The 15,430-nt window shown below is 43.7% G+C and overlaps 1 protein-coding gene across 2 annotated transcripts in view; it reads right to left on the minus strand.

Annotated features, from left to right (window-relative positions):
- The window catches only part of WFDC3 (WAP four-disulfide core domain 3), a 271,764-nt gene that overhangs the window by 99,470 nt on the left and 156,864 nt on the right, over positions 1-15,430 (minus strand). For both annotated transcript variants that reach the window (XM_069243494.1, XM_069243495.1), the window contains one exon: positions 8,176-8,313. In XM_069243494.1, the coding sequence (XP_069099595.1) occupies positions 8,176-8,313 (138 nt within the window). The remainder of the gene's footprint in view (positions 1-8,175; positions 8,314-15,430) is intronic.

Below are 15,430 nucleotides of genomic sequence, written 5' to 3' on the forward strand. Positions count from 1 at the left end.
AGATAAAAGAACACAGCCTGATCAAATCTGCTCTTTATTCAAACCCAGGAAATATATATACCTATTGCTTAGAGGTGTTGGGTGCAACACATAGAGCTTAGGGGACAGCAGTCTGAGAGGGGACGCAGCATATTGTGGAGGGGCAGGAAAATACATGCATGTCCATTGAGTGCGTAAAGAAAAAGAAAAAAGTAGCTGCCTGATGTGAGCCCTGGAACAATGCAAATCATCCATTCCAAAGGATCGTAAAGAAGCTATGCTCGAGGGGAAGGACAAGCACACAAGAAAAGAAAGGAGATCCATTGAATAAGAAGCAAGCAAACTAAATTGACAAGAAAGTCGACAAATGATAAGCGAATATTTGCTGCAAAGCCCACTACAAATATTGGTAATGTATGCAATAAGCCTTTATCAACAAACAGCTAACAACTGTCTGTACAAAAGACCTAAAAAAGAGTACAAACCACAAGTCCTGAAATGGACAAGTCCGTCCCATGTACCAAAATGTGACTCGGCCATAGGGACTTTATGGTTTTCTTGGCAGGCTGGTGTTCTTCTGAAGGGCTTGCAAAAAGTGCGGAGCTACCAGGTAAGTAGGGTGCTGATTTATTACATGCAAAATTCAAATGTAAAAATAATGAGTCCTCGGGATGTGGGAATCCCTAGTCCAAACAGCCCCGTCTGCTTTATACCACTCCTTCTACATCCTCAAAACAATATTTATAGGAGCACACAAATAATCAGTTACCTCCCAGGAAGAGAAAACACTTATCTGCTGAATGTGATCCTAATGCAAATACTCTTACTAAACAAGCATTGACAATGTCATTTGGTCTAACTTTTTTATGTAAGGGCTTTGTCATTGATTAGTGAGTTAGTCTACATGGTTAAGTGGGTGAATGTGAGAATGAGTCAAAGGTGGGATGAGTTCGCGCATACGTGGAGGAATGAATGGGTGAGTGAGTGCATGGATCACTGATGTTAAGGATAAATGTGTAAATTACACCTGCCTTACATGCTGTTACCTCAGACATCACTATTGATAATCAAAGGGGGGGGGAGTTAGCACACTGCTAGCATATCAGCACCCATTCTCCTATTTCTTTCTGGTAGCAGCAGTTCATAGTATTCGAATTAGTCACAAGTAGAAAAGTGTTTCCCTCTTGTATGACCGCAGTGAGCTTTCATTTCTGGTCATATTTTTCTGGGCTTTTGCCCATCTTCAGCAGAAACTGGCATGTTTCAGAGTGCCTGGAATTCTTTTTCTAGCGTATCAGATAAAGTATCACTCACAAGCATATAGGCGCCTCCTTTAGCTTGTCAATCAAGTGAATATAGGAGCAAGATAGTTTGTGTCAACAAATCAACACCAGCTCTCCCATTTGGTTGTATGATGGAACCAGGCATGTGGCAACCACGCATGCCTCAACAACGCGGTCTGAACAACGCGGTTGAACAACGACCGCGTTGTTTCCACACATGCCTTTACCACGCATGCCTTTACAACGATTTTTCATTGTAAACGCATGCCTAATAAAGGCATATGTTGAAACGGCAAACCCCCTACCCTAAAAACAGAAGTACCCCGACCCCCCACCCTTAAAAACTACCCCGATACCTCCCACCAACCATAAGCCCTAAAGCCGACCCCCAACCCAAAAATAAAACAACCAAACCCCTAAAAACAAAATTACCCCGAACCCCAACCCCCAAAAACAGAAGTGCCCGACCCCCCACCTTGAACAACTACCCTGATACCCCCACCCACCCAGAGACCAAAAACCGACCCGCACCCCCAAAAATAAAACTACCCAACCAGTAAAAACAGAATGACCCCGACCCCCCACCCCTGCACCTAAATACCCACCCCGCCTGCCCTGAATACAAAATTACCCCAATCCCCACCCCTAAAAACCCGACCCCCCACCCGCTCTAAATACAAAATTACCCTGACCCCGCACCCATAAAAACCTGTCCCAACCCTGACTACAAAATTACCCCGACCCCTCCACCCCCACCCACCCTAAATACAAAATGACCCCAACCCCCACCCCTAAAAACCCACCTGCCCTGAATACAAAATTACCCAAATTCTCCACCCCACCATTAAAAACCCAAATAAATACAAAATTACCCCGAACCCCACAACTAAAAACCCACCCGCCCTAAATACAAAATTACCCCGACCCCCCACCCCCAATAACCCGCCCCCCACCCTCCCTAAATACAAAATTACCCCTATCCCTGCCCGCCCCTAAAAACTTGACCCACCATAAATACAAATTACCCCGATCCCCACCCCTAAAAACCAGCAACCCAACCCGCACTAAAAACATAATTATCCCAACCCCCCAAATACAAAATTACCCTGACCCCCCACCCAACCCCTATAAACCTGACCACCCCACCAGCCCTGAATAAAAAAATTCCCCAACCCCTAGTCCCTAAATACCCGACCCCCTATCCCACTAAAATACAAAATTATCCCAACCCCCACCCGGCCCCTAAAAACAAATTAACCCCGACCCCCACCTCACCCTAAAAACCATAATACTAACCCTCCTGCCCTTTAAAAAAACAGAAATAACCTAACCACCCCAACCCCTTCACCCCGCCCCTAAAAACTACCCCAACCTTGCCCCAGCCCCACTTACCTGACCGCATCCTCTCCCGATCGACCTTCCCTTTTCTCTGCATTAACCATGCATGTTCGTTGTTCAGCACATTCATGGTTAAGGCAGAGAAATGGGGGCCTGCGTTGTTCAGGCAAGCATTGTTCTTGCGTGAACAACGCAGGTGTGGTTCCGGACGTGTTGTTCCAGATCTTTCCCCTCCCATTTTATTGTGGGAAATATAGCGCATAGTATTTTTTCTTATTCACAAGTAAAAAATTGTTTGCCACCAGTGCGCGCACATCCAGTGCTTACACTTCTGGCCATGGTTTTCTCTGTTTTTCCACATCTTTGGCAGAAAACAGCCAGTAGGCTTAGAGCTGCCTGAAGTCATTTGGTTAATGAGATGGAATCCATCTCCATGGCTTGGAGTGCTGTTAGACTTTTCGTCCTTGGCGTGGGGGCCCCTTAACTTTTTGCCTCTGTTTCCCAGGTTGTTGATTTGTGCTGGACTCTGTTTTTGCTGTTTTAGTTACTCTGGGCACTTTACCACTGCTAACCAGTGTTAAAGTGCAAGTGTGCCAATACAAAATGTGTATGTAATTGGCTTATCCATGATTGGCATATTTGATTTACTAGTAAGTCCCTAGTAAAGTGCACCAAAGGTGCCCAGGGCCTGTAAATTAAATGCTACTAGTGGGCCTGCACCACTGGTTGTGCCACCCTCATAAGTAGCTCTGTAATCATATCTCAGACCTGCCACTGTAGTGTCTGTGTGTGCAGTTTTAAATGTAAAGTCGATTTGGCAAGTGTACCCACTTACCAGGCCCAAACGTTCCCTTTTCCTACATAATAGACCCCACTAAGGTAGGCCCTAGGTAGCCCCAAGGGCAGGGTGCAGTGTATGGTTAAGGTAGGACATATAGTAACGTGTTTTATATGTCCAGACAGTGAAATATTACTAAGTTCGTTTTTCACTGTTGCAAGGCCTGTCCTTCTCATAGGTTAACATGGGGGCTACCTGAAATCTGATTAAAGTGTAGATTCCCTTTGGGAGCGGATAGACATGTGGAGTTTGGGGTCTCTGAGCTCACAATTTGAAAATACATCTTTTAGTAAAGTTGATATTAAGAGTGTGCGTTTGAAAATGCCCCTTTTAGAAAATTTACATTTTCTTGCTTAAACCATTTCTGTGAAACTGCCTGTTTGTGGATTCCCTGTCTGGTCAGTTTGACAGTTGGACTGGTTGCGCCTCTCACTAGACAGTGAAACAAAGGAAGCTGGGGTGTAGTCTGCATTTCCTGATGAGCAATCTGCGCTAGGAGGGAGGGGTGGAGTGGTCACTCACACCTGAAAGGTCTGTGTCTGCCCTCACACAATGCAGTCTCCAACCCCCTGGTGTGTTTCTGGAGCCTGGCCTGGGCAAGGCAGGATTTCACAAACAAGAGAGACTTTGCTTTGAAGTAAGCCTACTTCAAAGGGCAAAATGGGTATAAGAAGGGCACCCAAAACCACAAACTTTAGAACACTTCTGGAAACCAAGAGGAACCTCTGCCTGGAGAAGAGCTGAAGAGCTGAGGAAGAAGCGATGCTCTGCCTGTGACTCTGCTTTGTGGAGCCCTCCTGCAGTTGCTGCTTCTGCCTGTGCTACAGGAAAAAGACTGGACTGTGTGTTGCCTTCCTTCTTGAGAAGAACAGGCCAAGGGCTTGATTTAGAGCTTGCCTCCTGTTGTTTGAAGTCTCGGGGGCAGCAAAGATGTCTCTCTGCCAGCACCTAGAGCCTCTGCTGAGACTCCTACTCTGCCAAGTGGTGCCCATCCTGTTCCTGGGACCCTGAAAGGAGAAGCTGACAGCCCAAGAGTGGGAAATCCACGCACCGTCTGCCGTGCGGGGAAAAGATCGATGCGATTCTGATCTGCGTCTGAAAAATTGGCATGCCGCTAGCTTCGCAGCTGAAAATCAATGCTTGCATGAAACACGGCTGGAAGATCAATGCCTGCGGCTGGAGAAACTACACGCAGCAACACTGACGGAGGCTGGTGAGATCGCAACCCGCGCTGCGTGGTTTTCGGATCATTGTGCGGCTGGAGTTTTGACGCAAACACTGCTGGGCGTGTAAAAACGACACAAGGTCTGCCCGGACCCAAGAGTGCTAACCGGATTGACGCATCGCTCTCCTCCGGAGAGAAGAAATGACGTAGGCCGACCCGACTAAAGGAGAAACGATGCAAGGTCTCGCTCATGAGTGAAATCGACGCATCGCAAGCCCTTTTTGACACAAACTCGCCTGTGCTGGGTTATTTTTAATGCACCTAAGGTCCATTTTCACTCTAACAGTGTTACCGTTGTGTTTACAATTACATGAGGACTCTTTTTGCATTTTTAGTGATAACTTGACTTGTGTATTGTGGATTTTTGTCGTTTTGGTCTTGTTTTGTTTAGATAAATATTTTCTGTTTTTCTACACCTGTGTTGTGTCATTTTGTAGTGTTTTCATTAAGTTACTGTGCGTGTTGGTACAAATACTTTACACCTAGCACTCTGAAGTTAAGTCTACTGCTCATGCCAAGCTGCCTAGGGGGTAAGCACGGGTTAGCTGAGGGTGATTCTCTTTTACCCTGACTAGAGTGAGGATCCTTGCTTGGGCAGGGGGTAACCTGACTGCCAACCAAAGACCCCATGTCTTACAAGTACTTTGCCTAATATACTACAAAGCAGTATTTCAACCACCCTCAAACCTGCCTGCTAATTTCCACAAGTAATTTAAAAACACTATGGACTGCATTATCCAGAATACAATGGCAGAACTGGTGCTCGCTTACTGGTATTTGCCCAAACACACTTGACTGTTAGTCTCCTGCACAAGTTGTGTGGTTGACGAGGCATGGGACTCTCATGCATGCTTGATTTACTTGATATGCTGCAAGCAGCATTTCATGCACCCCTAAACCTGCCTACTACTGTTTACTGAACTAAAAAATGTGTGTGGTAAGGCAAGCACCACTGGGCCACAGCGAAAACACATTTATACTTGAGATTAATACAAAAACAATATCAACTTAATCTACCAAAATGCAATGAGAGAACTGGTGCTGACCTGCTTGCAGTGTGCTCCCTCTCCCCCTGAGCAATAGTGATAATGTCTTAAAAACCTTTATCATTGTCCGTGATGGAATGAATCCACGTATGTTATAAAATAACACCAGGTGCTGTTTTGCACCAATCAACATTAGTAATAAGGCTCACATTCTGTACATTCATTATTACTCAAATATCAAACATTATTTTCAAATTCAATCAATTAATCATTTTATAAAATAATTTGTTTTGCTCTCAGACACATGTATCTCGTAAGTGAATTGCTGCAAAATGTGAATGAAAAAACACTCCTCTACCTGAAAATAAAATGTATTCATATTTAATAAAAATACACATTTGTACCAGAAACGTCAACTTACATTCTTCATCAAGTTCTCCAATGGTAGATTATTCTTTACACGATCATGTATCCCCATCACACAGCCGAGATGCCAAAAATTATCGAAGGGATGGCCAGGGTTATATTAGGCTCCCAGAACTGTGGCAAGAATGTGCATCTCAGTGCATGGCTGACATTATTCAGGCATAGGCACCAGGATACGATGAGGAATGATCATAGAACTAAAGGTTGGTATGATTAAGTCAAGACTATCATATAATACACAATTCTTTACAAAAGATGTTGTGGTGTGTTGATCGTATGACAGGAAACCTTGTGTCAGTACTGGAAAGATACCTCTAGTGACTTAAACACAAAGTTGACTTAAACACAGGAATGATGTGAGAACAGAGTAAAAGCTAGCATAGTTATGACCCTGATGGTTATGGTTGCCTTTAATTCACTCTAAGATCATGCCAATTAACATGTGCTAATTCCAATGGGCATGACTGCATGAATTCCATATATAAGTCCCCATGAAAGGTACTGAGACTTTTGAAGTGCATGTGCTGGCAACCCTTTAAACAGAAATGTGTAATAATATGTCAAAAAAGTGGACTCAAGAATGAGCAGAATTACCATCAATTTACGCAAGGCGTTTTGTATATGAGTGTCTTACAAGGAACTTTGAATATCTTCGAAACGTGGTAGTTTAAAAAAAAGAAATAGTAATAAAAAAAATACTTGCTACTTAAGTTTTACGCCCCTCTGTCAAACCCCCGCCAATGCCTACAGTCAGTGGCAGAGGTGCTACGAGGGGACCTAGAGAAAAGAAGGAGGATTGGGCCCCAGCCCACCTGCTGAGTAGTAAAAGGCAGATAGAGATCCTATTGGGTCACACAGAATATTGCTTCCTTGATAGTTATCCTCTGCCCAAAGGTGCGCTGTCATAGTGTTCGGCATCTTCTATTGAACGTTCATCTGAAGAGCTTCAATGGTGAGCTATTTATTATGAACCCTAAGGAATATGGGCTGTTTTGTATCATCCTCGGAAGGATGGAGGGCTAATGTGGTTGTTACAAGTTTAGAGCATGTGACCTTGAGGTTGCACACATCCACACTGTAATGAACACAGAGGCCCTCATTACGAGTTTGTCAGAGTAAGGTGGGGTATTGTTCCCAGGTGACAAATAACATTACCCTAGGGTGAGGTATTTACCATATGGTATCAATAAGCTATTATTCTGAGTTTTCAACAGGAAAATGAGGCATAACATGCAGAATTTGTTTTTAACACACAAAGGGGCATATTTACAAGCCCCTTGCGCCACCCTAACACCACCTTACTGTCATTTTTATGACGCTAAGGTGATGCTAAGTAGGCCATTCACCCACGCCATATTTACAAAGTGCATGCATTGCACCACTCAGCAAACCCCTTGCGCTACATTATGCCTGCCCTATGCAGGGAGGCGCAAACAAATGCCACTGTGAAATTTACAAGATTTCATGGCACCATGTTTTTCCGTCAGTTTTAAGGCTTGCTCAGGGCAGACATTAGAGTGACACACCCATAATAATCTATGGGCCTCCCTGTGCTTTCCTGCACTAGCGACAACATTTTTGGCACTAGTGCAGCAAAGTGCCACAACAGCGTCGACGTCATGGTAGCATACCATGGTGCACTGTATTATAAATACAGCGCAACCATTGTGTTGTTGCGGGGTAAGGAGGACGCAAGAAAAGTGGCACAATAGGACTGATGCACCACTTTCTTGGAAATATGCCCCAAAATTTCTCCCTTTTGACGTTTTTCAGGCCTCTTCCCCCGATAAATATTGGCAGGTTTGACTTGCTAGAATTTATAGGGGATCTGAATTTAGCCTTTAACTGTAATAAGGGCCTAAGTGTAGCTTAGCTATAAAAAGGAACCATAAAGTATATCTATATGTGCATATTCAATTTTAGACCTACTTGCAGATAAACTGAATGCAGGTTTGATATATTTTGGCACAGTGGTTCTTTTCGTATTTACAAATGGTTTAGCCCACCGCATTCTGGCACATCAGTGCCTGGACACTAGATATCCTTCTGTCCACGAATCTCAGGACCTGATGGGAAAGCAGTAACTTGTGCAAAACATACCTCCCACAGTTGGCAAACATGTTTTCTGTCCATTGACGAAGCAGCACTTACAGCCCTCAGCACATTCACTGTCCGAAGTGCAGAAGTCATCCTTTCTCTCAGCACTCGGATCCTCAGGCGGGCAAGTACCAGGTCTGTCTGGAAAACAGAATGAAAGAAGCACATGTAAAGAGAGGAGACCCTCAACTCCAAACTAGCTGTATGCACAAGAATGGTCTAGAGCACGCTGCAAGAAGGGAGCATAATTCAGGTCAATTAGTTTGTGATCTAGAATGTTTCAATCATTTATCTGTTATTGTCATTACTCCAACTCTACCTTGCTCATCCAGGCAGTTACTCTATTGGAGGTGCATGCCTTAGCCCCCTCCTGCACCCCCAACAATTACTAATTCTCCCTTTGCACCTTTTGTCAAACCCCTGCTTTCCCTTAGGTCATTCTTCTCTCAAGGGAAGTGAACTTGAAGGAAGCCACTTCCACCAACAAATCAGTATGCTGCAAATTATCCTGGGATACAGGTGAGTTTCTCTGGGGAGGGAGCATCATGAGGACTGGGATGAGAAAGGGAGAATGATGGTATTGAATATTACAGTTAGAAATCAGAACCTTACCTCTTCCTCGACTTCTACCACCCATTTATATATTTTTCTTTGAAAGTATACCACAGCAGCATTAATAAGGCCTGATTCTCTACTTGAGCTAATATTTACCACTTAATGGTCCTTTTCATATATAGCACATCAAAACCATAGGAACAGCACACTTCAAAATAGGATATGCTGGCCTACAAAACAAGAGCCAGAGAATTGGATCCTTGCATGAAAGCTCAGGACCAGCCATTAATAGGAAACAAGAGTAGCCACCATGACAGACCTACAAACATTTAATGCAACGACCCACCTACCTCTGGCCATGAAGCTGCCATTCGTCTTGTTTAACATCCTCAACCAGCCTCAGGAAGGGCCTAACTTGGTCTCTCAAATGCAAGAGAAAAATGCCTTCTTGACTCATCTGCTAAAACATGATGTTTACAACTTCTCACTTCTGCTTGCCATACATAAAATCATGGACAAACTATTGTCCAGACAGTATGCTGCACAGCAATCCAGCTAAATTATAGCTGGTCATGTAAAATCCAAATACGTAGCCCACTTATGTCCCTGAATAACTGGATTCTGAAAAATAAGGTAGCTTAGGCTTCTGTTCACAGTGAAAAGGGACAGCTCTTGACAAGAAACCTTGGCCATGTTCAAAGCTGAAAGCTGTCTTAAAATACAATCATATTAGGAGCTCAACAGTATACAGCTCTGACTCACTACAGACAACTGGCAGATTTGATCAACACTAGAAAAAAAAGCATAAGTCATAAACATTTTGGAAAACTATTACATAAATTTAAATTGCACATCCTGTGGTGCAGCCAGCACTTGAGGTGACTCTACTCTAGAGTCACATGTCTACCACCCAGTCATGAATCATAATCATCTTCTGAATGTCATTACCCAGAACAACTACTATTGCCAGAATACACATTGGTTCCCAGAAAGCCCACACTGCACACACTGAACCACCAAAGAGGCTATAGAGAAACCCAGGCCAAACTCATTCTGCAAAAATTGAAGTAAGCACTTTACCTTACTTTATCAGGCCCTAATCCTTCATATTCTGTCATCAGCAGTGAAAAGGAGCACAATGGTGATCTTCTAAGATTTAGTTGACATACAAAGGGTAGTCCCAATGGAAGAAGTTACCCCTCCACTACAGAATCATCAGTTGCTTGACAGAGAGGAACGGAAGGGCTGGGTGCATCATAGCCTTGTTTGTTTCATGATATGGACCACTGCGCATGCCAGCAGGTACTTCTCTGTCTAGGAATTTATCTTTTAATACATATATCTCAATAATGGTATTGCCCATTAAAACACATCTACCAGTGATACCTGTGACTGCTTTACTAAGGCCTTTAGTTCTATTGTCAATCCAGCTGAATTTAAATAATGAAGATTCTTTCCCAGTTACCGCAACACTGAGTAATAGGGAGGACATAGTTAACATATGGCACCCAAATCATCCCCAACAGGTATGTGTTGTAATCACCACCAGTGAAGGAAGACTGAGAAAAAAACATTTTAAATTACTTCTTAAGTCTGACACTGCCATGTATTGCTTCACAGTGCTCAGCAGAACTGAGGAAGGATCCATTTCTAGTCTTGCCCAGGTTACTATGAGGTCTCTAAGGAACCAATGCAAAAGCCATGCTAACAACTGCATCCACATGAGCTAGCAAGAATATTCTGGCCAAAGAAATGCATTGGTAGACTTACCAGGTCCCCAGCACCACCACCTAATCTTTGGCTAAGGTCTCTTCCATCTAAAACAAGCTCAACACCCTGTCTTAAAGTTCAATCCTCAGGCAGAAAAATTGCTCTGAGAATTATCTTGAGCTATGCTTGAGTGAATTTTAGATAATGAACCAGGGTGAGCTGACAATATCACTGATTTAGGAGAAACTCGTGCCTCTGCAATACCAGAATTTAGTGAAAATCCTGTGAAAGATTTTTTGAGGATGAAGCATAGTGCCTGCAAGTCAGCTGGCATAAAATTGCTGAAACATCTCATGGTCACATGGCATACCCTCAGTAATACATCCAGATAAGTCTCCTACATTTAAACCAATGACATGCAATTGCCATGAACCAATAACAGAAATATTGAAACCCCCTAGCATCTTTATCAAAAATGTGTGTTGTTTGTAAGGACCTGGAAGGGCCTGTTAACCCATATTAGGGTCATAATGAATCAGACCTGAAGGCATTTGCACAGGGAAGACAATTGAATGTATGCCCAGACTCTCCCCAATGTACAAGCTCATGTTTACTTCTCTTTTTTCAAACAGCTTCAGTATATTTGTCAAGAGACCCAACCTTCTGAGCTGATTCATTAGGCCTCAGGTTGATTGTAAGCCTGGAATTGATTAAAGGATGAAAACTGTTTGGAGCACATGTTTGATATTCTTCAGAACCCAGGTATGTTAGATAGAATTCCACTGGACTGTTTGGAAATGTATCACTACTGCCATGCAGGGATCAGATATTGAGGACTAGTCAGTGAGTTTAAGATGACTGGACCAATGTATTTAAAATATGTCTTTAAGTCATTTGTGAATAAGTGAGTCTTGAATCATCCCTTGTTTGATGTGAGAGAATTAACTCTGGGATTAGTTACAAGTTCTACCTCCTCCTTTACCACCAGACCTGTCTTTCCTGTACAGAGTCAGAGATGTGTGAAGAAAGTTTAAGATTTTCAGTTTTCTCAAAACCTTCGTGGGAATATTAGACCTTTCACACATATACATACCCAGAAATTTGGCAGCAATGGATGCCTGTGCCATGCCAGAGGCATAGGCTAGAGGCTGAGCTGGGAACCCATCATACTCGACTGCTGAACCAGGTTCCAAGCTGCAGAGAGGTCATGAGAGCTGCCATACATCTGCTTCAGAAAGAATGCTCATGAAAAAAATGTCATCATATGCCAAGCCAAGGTATGACATGAATCCCACTCAGCCAGAGGCTGTCAAAAACAGAAGTTTGTGGAATATAGCCCTCCTGGTATGGGCTCTTCTACTTGGGGGATAAAAGCTTATGGGTGGGAGGGGGCCTTATTTGAAAAGAAGGAGTTTTTGACATTTTGGCAAAGAAGTGCCTGTAGTGATAGCCGAGTACATCTCCCAGAATATAAATAATCTGGATGTTTAAGGGGGTGACTTGGTAATGAAGCCCAATGTGTCCTATACATGTTTTGTTTCTTGATTTAGAGGTGCCCAGAGAGTGTGTCAGAGGACGCAGAAATATTATAGAGAAAGTAGATGAGAAGTTTACAAATTTAGGGTATATTTAAAAGGTGAACATATAGGACATTGCCAAAAAATAGCCCTTTTGAATGTGAATCCTAGAAATGTACACTTATTTTTGGGGTATATAACTAGAACCTATATATTTTGTGAGGGGCTGTGGCAGGAAGAGACTAAGAGTCTAGAGAAACATATGCCACCTGGCTAGATCAGGAGTAGAGTCTGGAACAAACAACCTATTTTTTACATAAGGTAATTTTCACAATTTAAGTGGACACCACCATGGGCAAATAATACAAATAATACCCAAAAATATAGTGGAGAAATAGATTTTATGGTGTGGTGAAGATGGTGCCTTCACTACCCCATTATTCTGGAAGCCAGTGAGCCACACGTGAGTTGAAGCCCTATGTTATCTAATGAAAAGACAGTTTGTGTTTGGGTGACATTTTTACTTTCCATCTTTATCTGCTTTGATTTAGTAGGATTGGCAGTTTTGACTCTCAGAGAGATGTGGCCTTCATCTTATATTTGCAGCATCTTAAAATTTCAAAAACAAAAATTAGGAAAGGGCAATGATTCCAATATTCCACCTAGCTAGCCGGTGAGTGACAGCTCAATGTACGAGTCCTACATCTCTCTCTCTCTCTGTATGTCTTTATCTTACTTCTCACAGTGCTGGTGTTTTAAGCATCCGTGCATAGCAAGTGAGATCTCATACTCACTTGCTTTATTTCTCTGTGTGGTGAAAAATGCCATGGTTCCAGTTTTTTCTATGATCTCCTCCTAGAATGTCACAGCTTCAGCTGCTCCCTACTGCTAGTCTTGCCCTCCCTTCCTCAGTTTGTCCAGGGTGACTCTAACAAGTCTAGGATTTGTAGCCAAGTGCATAGCACCAAATAACTGACAAGAAGTGTCACTGTCAGTTTACATGGTCACAATGTTACGAATGGTGTTTTGTGTGTCGCTTCCAGACAGGGGGACAAAAAGGCCTTGGGTGTTGGACAGGGTGTTGCTCTCCTGAGCAAGATCTCCTGGATGATGTTCTCAGGGGTTGGACTCAGCTCTTTGTGAGCTTTAAAGGGTAGCCTCATGGGTTGCCCAAACCCTTCCTGATTGTTAAGGGCTGCCTGCCCTGCAACTGACAAAAGCAACTGATACCCAGACCTGACTGCCCTTTGTTACCCTTTGTTACCATAGACAGTTTAGGGAGCCAAACTCAGGAAAGGGGTGTTAGAAATTGGGTTTCTGGTTGGCAGAGGTATGTACCCTGCAAGGAGGGACCACAATCACAGTCACAGCAACGATGCATCAGCTTTGATCGAGATGCACCAGTTCTGACCAGCACAGCAGCTTCACGGTGCATGATCCTGCAGATGCAGCTTTACACCCATTTCCAAGGGCTCAGGACTGGATTGGTAGCACCTGGCAGGGCAAGGCTTGCAGCAAGCAAAGGCCAGATGCTGATGATGATGAGGGAGAAGTATGTTTTGCCCCTGAGATTTTAGAAGAACAGGAAGCAAGCCAGCAAGCTCTTGGAGTCACTCTGGGTCAAGTGAGATGGGTCCAGTCCTTCCTCAGCAGTGCAGAGGGCAGCAGGCAGCAGGACATCACAGCAGAAAAGTAGTTCTTCCAGAGCAGCAGTGCAGAGTGGCACTTCTGGTAGCAGCACAACACTCCTACTTTCTGGCAGCGTTCTTTTCTGGTCCAGATATGTAGTGCGTTGGTAGGGTGAGAGGTCCAGTACTTGTACCCAGTTGGCCCTTTGAAGTGGTTGTGACTTTAAAGAAGGGCCTTTGAAGTACACAGAGGTCCCTTCTTCCTTTCCTAGCTCCAGACTCAATACAGGGTGTTATGCAGCCATATCTATTGAAGCAGGACACTGCCTGTTCAGGTGTAAGTGTCAGCTTTTCCCTCCCATCCTGCCCAGGACTGGCCATCAGGATGTGGATGTCTTATCAGTCACACCTAAGCTGGATGTAGCTGTCTAGAGGGAGTCCAGCTGTCACCAAGACGTATTTTGCAGGAAGGGTGCAGCCACACAGGGTTAACAGCATGAAAATGCCAACTTCTTAAAGATAGCATTTTCAAACCGGTAACAATAAATCTGACTTCACAATTAAATACGATTTATTATTACAATTCCATTGGTACTAAACATAACATGTTTACACTTTCTAAATTAGGAAATGCAGCTTATTAAGTGTAATAAGGAATCCTCAATGTTAACCTTTGAGGGGTAGGCCTCACAGTAGTGAAAAACGAATTTGGAGTTTACTACAAGGGCATGTAAAACTGAAAATTTATATTTCCTGCCTATTAATAACATAGCAGTCTGTCCTATACACTACCTATGGCCTACCGTAGGGGTGACAAATATGTACTAAAAAGGGAGTCAAGGTCTTGGAAAGAGGTTTTAAATGTTAAGTCGACACGGCAATGCAACTATACATACAGGCTCTGCATTGGCAGGCCTGAGACGTGTTTAAGGGCTATTTGAGATGGTGGCACAAGCAGTGCTACCGTCCCACCAGTAGCATTTAATTGACAAGCCCTGGGCACTTGTAATGCACTTTAATAGGCTAGGGAATGATAGGTACATTAAATATGCCAATTGTGGATATACCAATCAAACCATTTTTAGGGGAGAGAGCCTATGCACTTAGCACTGGCCAGCAGTGGTAAAGTGCTCAGACCTCTAATGCCAACAAAAATAAATCAGCAAAAATGTGAGGCAAACAGGCAAAAATGTTTGGGGGAAGACGGCCCTAGGGGTGTCAGGTATAATAAGGGAGAAGGTTAGACAAAGGCATCCCCCACTTGCAGGCTGGCAATGAGGACACAAGTGGCACTTTTGCAACCTCTACTCAGAACACTCTTGGACCTGTGAAAGATTCAGAAGAAGGGCTGCATTGCTGTCCGAAAAGGAAGACTGGACCTACTGCTCTTGAATCGGGGCTCCACAGAAGTGACTCCAAGGGTCATTTTTGCTGGCCTCCTGTTTGAGCCACGGGAACACAACGAGCTTCTAGAGACCTCTATGCAAATGCCCAGCTGACCAGCATCCACTGGATTTGTCTGTTCATACTGCTGGCTTCTGCTGGAGTGTGTCCTGATCCTCAAGAGGTGCTCCTCTGGTCTTGGACCTCAGGCTGGTATCAGAGGGCATTCTTCCTCGGCTAAAGTCACAGATCCTGATCTTCAGGTGAAGACCCAAAAGTTTTTTGTTCTTCGCAACCACGAAAAAACTCCTCCTGTTTTTGCTGCCTGCGATGCTTGTCGGTAGTGAAAAGATTCTCTTCATCCATGTTGAATGCAAATGTAAAGCTCCAGCGATGAACACATCTTTGCACTGAACAGCAACCATCCCAAACACCCAAGCTGCTCTTCACGCTGACAATGATATC

Source organism: Pleurodeles waltl, chromosome 7 (genome assembly GCF_031143425.1).
Source record: "Pleurodeles waltl isolate 20211129_DDA chromosome 7, aPleWal1.hap1.20221129, whole genome shotgun sequence".
NCBI lineage: Eukaryota > Metazoa > Chordata > Amphibia > Caudata > Salamandridae > Pleurodeles > Pleurodeles waltl.